This window comes from Gouania willdenowi, chromosome 21 (genome assembly GCF_900634775.1).
Source record: "Gouania willdenowi chromosome 21, fGouWil2.1, whole genome shotgun sequence".
Classification (NCBI taxonomy): domain Eukaryota; kingdom Metazoa; phylum Chordata; class Actinopteri; order Blenniiformes; family Gobiesocidae; genus Gouania; species Gouania willdenowi.
The window spans coordinates 24662870-24670199 of record NC_041064.1 but is presented as its reverse complement, the minus strand read 5'-3'; the positions used below and the strand labels follow the sequence as shown (position 1 = coordinate 24670199).

General features: G+C 36.0%; 1 protein-coding gene across 1 annotated transcript; it reads right to left on the bottom strand.

Annotated features, from left to right (window-relative positions):
• Window positions 1–689: 689 nt before the first annotated feature.
• Window positions 690–3927, bottom strand: LOC114455174 (protein BTG3-like). The gene is made up of 6 exons (XM_028436228.1): window positions 3853–3927; window positions 2980–3165; window positions 2498–2635; window positions 1725–1872; window positions 1511–1624; window positions 690–704 (listed from the first exon to the last, which is right to left on the bottom strand). The coding sequence occupies exons 2-6, from the start codon at window positions 3153–3155 to the stop codon at window positions 690–692; spliced, it is 591 nt and encodes a 196-aa protein (XP_028292029.1). The 5' UTR covers window positions 3156–3165; window positions 3853–3927.
• Window positions 3928–7330: the final 3403 nt, after the last annotated feature.

Genomic DNA, 7330 nt, shown 5'->3' with positions numbered 1-7330 from the left:
ATTGTTTCAAGGTAGGTGTGTGTGTGTGTGTGTGTGTGTGTGTGTGTGTGTGTGTGTGTGTGTGTGTGTGTGTGTGTGTGTGTGTGTGTGTGTGTGTGTGTGTTTTGCTCTTTGGACTATGAACATGTCTTAACCTAATACTGCATATAAAACAAGTTAATACTTTAGTTGTAGTAAATTGTGCTATAATACATACTAATGCTATACTATCTTTCTCATTTCATCAGAAAAGATCAAACAATGACAGGCTTCATGGTGATGAACACATGATGTAACCACAGAGAGAAGCTGTGACTGAGAACATCCTCTACATGATGATCACTGACATGAGGTCTGTGTCCATGGTTGAAGATGAAGCTTCACTACAATCATCCTCACCTTTAATCCAGGTCACATTCTGCCCTCAACGACACAATTTATGTTTTACATTTTACAAAGCTCATGGAGAGAAAATATGAAGAAACTTTAAAGGAAGTGAAGAATGCAATGAACACAAACAGCAAACTGTGTCTCACTGCTGATATATGGACACGTGTAGCTAATGAAGTCTACCTTAGGGTGACCTACCACTACATTCACAATGGGACGAATAAACAGGCTGAAATTAAAAATGTGGTGTTTTTTATCGGATTCATCAAATAATTTATCGACCGATTAATCGATTATGAAATTAATAATTTGTTGCAGCTCTAGTTGAGAGGGAGCTGGAAGACAAATCAACAGAACTCAGACACATGCCTTGATGTCCAGTCAGACATTTTCTCTTTCCCTTACCTTCTCACCTACCTCTTTTACCTCATCCCAGAATTTCTGTTTTCACAACATTTCAAATGAAAATAGTGTGTTCACATTGTTATGTCTAAGGTGGGCCCATAATAGAAACATAAAGTTTCATTAGCCAGGACAGAAATTAGGCTGCTAATGTGGGTTGGTTACATTTTCTTAGAAGGCCTAATTTTTGATCAAAGTTCCACATATAGCATTACACAGTGAAGAATCTGATAAAAGCACTTTGGTGTTTGGTTTGCTCACAGGTTCCAGTCAATTTTGATTTCTAGTTTATTGTCCACTGATATTAAATGTTGTGAGAATTTTGTTACAATAAATATAATTTAGGACAATGTCAATATTTTTGTTCTCTTTCCACATTAATAAACACATTTGAAAAATGTTCTTGAACAACTGATTACTTTCATTTTTCCTTATTGGATATTATTAACTGACATCAATGCCTTTAATTGTAAAATAATATATTTTCCCTTTGGTCTGTATTTCCATCGTAAGTTTGGTCTTAAATTTTTTTTAACGTGGTATTAAAAAAGTCTCAAAGTTTTAAATATAACTTCTTCCTACTTGTAGTCACCCTGCAATCAGTATCCAAGCTATAAAACACTTGTTAAAAAAGAAAATATATAGGTAAGTCATTTTTAAATTGTATTTATTGATAAAAAAAATGATTATTTATGGTTGGAGTCCCATTAGGAGGCTTTGCCTCTGGTAAAGGAGGTACCCATAGTTTGTTTCTCCAAGGAATGGGGGTTCTGTTGCGGGGCTGTGGATTGCTGGCACCCATTCCTGACCTCATATTTTTAGGATTCCATGATGGAGCAGCTGCATTTAAAGTCTGGGGAAGGAAAAAGTTAAAGATAAGTTCAAACACAGAAACAACAGTGGTTTAAGAACAGGTGAGTGGGGAAGGAGGTGATTTCTGCTCCATGGGTTACCTGGTTAGAGCACTTCCTGTTGGGGATGGTGAGGGGGGAGGAACGTTTGCTCTCCTCATCAGAAGAATCTGAGTGGTATTCCGACACCATTTTACCCGTGTCTTTGGACAATGTGGCAACTGGGAAGTCGAAATTATTTTCTCCGTATCTGTGCAACAATTACACACACACACACACATTAAAAACAAACAAAAACAAGCTGTTTTTCAGCATCCCATTTTACGAGAAAACTACCTTTGAAATGTTTGATATGGTCCTAAAACATGAGGGTTTAGTCTCTGTCATTTAGCCGTTTTCTTTTGGACTCACCCTCAAGTTTTACACGAAATCCCACGCATTATGTATGTAATTTGACCTTTTATGTGTGTGATATTGTCCCAAAACATGTATGTGATGCATTTCCATGTCATATGGGCTAGATGCACACTTCACTTCCACGATGACAAATGACTATAGTTTTCATAATAATCTCACGAAACTCAACAATAGCAATAAATAGCAGAGGACATATTATACATTTACATAAGCTACTGGCCTTTCATTGACAAACAGTTTTTCCTGTTTATTCAGAGTTGTTCCTCTTGTTTTAAGTTTAGTGACGTCTCACTGAGCAATTTGGCCCATTAGGACCAGATTTTGAATAAAGAGAAAAAACTAAAAAGTTTAGATTGCATTTTCAGATTCAGAACATGAATTCCACGATCACGGATAATCAGAGTAGTAGAAAATCTAAAAAAAAGAGTGAAGATTAATTGTGTGTTTTTGTTACTCACCTTCCACAAACCTCTCCAGGATCAACCCACAGAGTGATTTCCCATGGCAGCCCCAGGTCGCTGTATTTAATCCCACTTTCCCTGCAGGCACGCAGCAACTCTGGGTCCTGTTGATGTAAATTATTCACTCTGATGCACCTGAAAAACACAAATATTCAATTTCAATTCAACTTTATTTACATTGCAAAACTTTAGCAGAACTAGGCTCAGAGGTAGCCGCCCTCTGCTTTGACTGGTTGGGGTTAGTGGATAGAAAGAGGAGAACAGCACTAAAAGGATCAGTGTGTTTAGCTGCTGAGGCTGACCAGAGGACAGCTACAAGGGTCACTCCAAGTCATTTTTACACATTTTCAGGACATCCCATGTACTTTGGTCTTAAAAAAAATCTGAAATGTTTATCAATTGTTCTTTAATTATTCAATTGCCACACTTTAATGACATGGAATGACCCACAAACCATTGTGTGTCCCACTGAGCAGTACCTGTATGCCTGGCCTTTGCTGGGGTTTTCAGGGTACCAGTGTCCTTCAAACTTCTCCTGCAGCACCACTGCCAGACGCTTTCCAAATAAATCAATTTTCTCCGCCTTCACATTGTTTTTTAATTTGACAAGGCTTTTCATGAAGGACACCACCTCTGCAATCTCTGCCCTCATCATGAAGCTGCACCTTCAATAATAAAAACTTATATTAATATATACATAAAACACATAAAACCAAACTTAATCTAACAAACTCAAGAGATGGAAAACCAGAATCCTGACCCAAAATCCCAACCCTATAATAAAATCCAAAACATGTTCGTTTGCTTACATGTAAATAAATAAATAGAAAAAGATTGCTGAGTGGACATAATATGAATATCACAAACTGAACAGTTAATGAAATCAATATCAAACGCTTGATGTAAGAAATCATTACACAGATAGATATTATTCAACATTTCTTTAGCCTTTTGTTGATCAGCAAACTCTAAAATATTTTTTTATATATTTCAGGTGAGATACATTTAAGAATATAATTTATTTTCAAAAAAAGAGAAACTAAATTTCATTTCATGCTTGTCTGTTGAATTTATTTTTATCCATTAAAAAAATTAACTACAAGTTGTGAATAACATGGCAACAATTTTAAATGTATATACTTATGAATGTAAAATTATGCTAAAAATAAAACTGATTTACACTAAATATAATTACTTTCATATTTTGTTTTAAAGCCAAACTTCATCTGACAAAACTCAAGTAGTTCAATGCTGGAATAAAATCCCTCTACTGCTGTAAAAACTCACACATTGCTCACGGGGAGACTCTGGTGGTCACAATGTAAAATGCAAATTTAAAATATTAAACTTACTTTGGTTGTTTGTACGTTTTTAGTTTATCTCACTCTGATGGACAGAATAAATGATGTGGTTTCTCAGATAATTTCGTTTTGAAACTATTTTAGGAGCTGCTTTCATCTTATGATAAACTGTTTACAAGAGTTGAGAACCATGGCAACCGGCCTTCTTCAATTTGCGCATGCGCAGCGTTCTAGCCTGACGTAGAGCAAACAGAAAGGAAAGAGGGGGAGGTGGCTAAACATAATAAAACCATCTACAGATTTAACTGCTGCACGAACAGCCACGGACAGGTCTGTAGTTATTAAAGTGTTATTTGTACGGTTCAAAATGATGATGAATAGTTCATTAATATTTTCTCGTCAGAGAGGGAATGTTAAAGACAGAAATAACTGCAAGCGAGCTTTAGGAACTGACGTAATTTATCTAAAGATGCTGGGGTGAGTTAGCACCTGAAGTTAGTGTTAAGTTGGTTCATATGTTTTTTAAATAATAAAGTTGTGAGTTATTGTTTGTGTTGTTGTATAATGATAAACAATATATATATATATATATATGAAAAAATTATTGTTATAACATTTATTTATTAATTTATTTTTAAATATACAACAAGTCAAAAGTGCACATTATAAAAATCACATATACAAAATTGAAAAAAATAAAGATAAAATAAATAAGGGTAAATAATAATCTTTCCATTTCAAAAATACCATTGTATATTGTCACAGTTTGGAAGTTTTTTTTTTTGTATGAATAAAGGATATAGTTTTGATATATCTCCTGGACGCGTTGCCAGTTCGACCTGAAACTCGTTCGACTGATTCAAAATACTCCGAGTGTGTGTATCTGTCTTTTTGGAGTAATTTGGTCATTTCAAAATGTTTATTTTAATTTTATTTCACTTCTGAACGGCCCCGAAATGAAACCTATTCAACTTTGGACCTCAGGATGTGAGGGGGCGCTAGACGGACCTCACCCGGAAGTTGTATAACGGACCACCATTTTGTCCGGTTACAGTCTGTGTCACGACACCTGTCCTTAGGATGTTATTGACTGTAGTGTTGCGCTCTGAGTCAGATCTAAGTGTTTACATGTTGCTACATAGTGAAGGTCACCTGATCACTGCAGCTTCTCTCACGACACACCTGCCACTACATCTAATTACTGACAATAGAGAAGTTTAGTGAAAGTTAGGCAGGTACACGTGGATGGACTGGTGCGGATGAATTTAGAATGGATTCCCCCCCCCCCCCCCCCCTTAACACAAACCAAACAACAAAAATATGAAAATGACTCAAAATACACAAAACTTAACATTTAAAATATTTATACAAAAAATACACTAAAATGACAACAGAAATGCACGAAACTACATTAAAAAAAATACACAAAATGACTCCAGAATAACACTACAATGGCAACAACAAACAATAATTAAAACAAAAAATTTAAAAATGAGTGAAAAAAACCCACACATTAATCATGCGCATGTCGTATAGAATTAAACCAGGGTAATTGCACGCGTTATTTTAATTTGCACCTGCAAATATGCCCTTAATAATGCTACAGAGTATATTATTATGCCCGTAATCGACAACTCTCCTTAAACGCCCACTATATGAATGCATACTTCCGACGGGCACTGTACTCGTCTATACTGTAATTCAAGGGAGGTGTGTGTGTGTGTGTGTGTGTGTGTGTGTGTAACAAATATCTCCCCGACAGCGGTGCCAGTTCGACTTGAAACTCGGTCGACCTGTTCAAAATACGCCGAGTGTGTGTATCTGTTATTTTGGAGTCATTTGGTCATTTCAAAATGTTTATTTTAATATTATTTCACTTCTGGACGGCCCCGAAATGAAACCTATTCAACTTTTGACCTCTGGGTGTGAGGGGGCGCTAGCGCACCATCTATATCTATTTCACAGCCCAGCTCACTTTCGGTGCGTGCGTGAGCTCCCGTGGACTTCTCTTTTCTCTTTTGAGGAAAAATACTTTTTTTTACTGTTCTTTTTTTGGTGATGACATTTCAAAACGTTTATTTTCATGTTAGTTAGACCGTACGCTATTTAGACCGGACGGACCTCACCCGGAAGTTTTATTACGGACCACCATTTAGTCCGGTTACAGTCTGTGTCACGTCACACGTCCGTAGCGTCGTAGTGCGCTCCCGTGGACTTCTCTTTTGAGGAAACATACTTTTTACTGTTCCTTATTTGGTGATAATGTTTCAAAACGTTTATTTTCATGTTAGTTTGATTGTTCGTTATTTAGACCGGACAGAGCTCACCCGGAAGTTATTGACGACAATGGCCGCTGTGTTGAAAGCTGCACATTTTTTCGCGGCGCGTGTGTGTGTCAGAACCAACGGAGGAGATTCGAGTCTCAGGTAGAGTCTCACACACACACACACATCGATCAGGTGGGCTTCACTATCGATCACCGTCTACGAGACATGTGTGCAAGTATGTGAGTGTTGAGTGAATCACGGACCACCATTTAGTCCGGTTACAGTCTGTGTCACGACACCCGTCCATAGGGTGTTATTGACTGTCGTGTTATGCTCTGGGTCAGATCTAAGTGTTTACATGTTGCTACATTTCACTTCATTTCATTTTATTTATTCTTTTTTCATGGTAATGCCACATAAATTGGTACAACAATCCAGCAAACACAACAATAATACATTCCATGAAAAGAAGAACAGGAGTAGGATGAAGAAAAAAATCTTATAAACTCCTCCCCCATTCTTAACAAAAACGTTACAAATTAGATGACCTCACCGATGCCAAAAGATAACAATAGCCCAGAACAGATGTAATCAACTTTCGATTTTAACAATTTTCTCTTTTTTTTTTTTTTTTATTTATTTATTATTTTTTACATTTTATTTCTCAATTATTATAAATGATTTTGCTCAAACAACAGTTGTTGTAAATTTAACAATTTTCACATTCATCTTTATACAAGTTAAGTATGTGCTGTTTATACTTATATTTGAATTGAAGAATATTTGAACAACATTTTAGATCATTTTCTAGAGAGTTCCATTGTATCACACCAGATACTGAGACACATTTTTTTGAGGGTATTTCCTGCAAAAGTTTGTTTTAAGCCGTTATTTCTTCTGCTTGTCTCACTGTTTACAGTAAAAAGGGTTTGAAGTCCATGCGGTAACAGACAGTGTTTTGCTTTATGAACAACTAATAAAGTTTGTAAAGAAACCAAGTCCTTCAGTTTGAGTAGTCCTGACCTCAGAAACAGTCCTGTGGTATGTTCTCTTAGAGCAACTCCATTAATTATTTTTATAGCCCTTTTTTGCAAAAGAAATAAGGGCGTTAAATTAGTAATATAAGAATTACCCCATATCTCCAAACAATACATTAAATATGGCAAAATAAAGGAGCAATATAGAATTCTCATTGCCTTGTAATTCAACAGAAACTTTACTTTACTCAAAACGGCAATGTTTTTACAAATTTTATTTCTTAC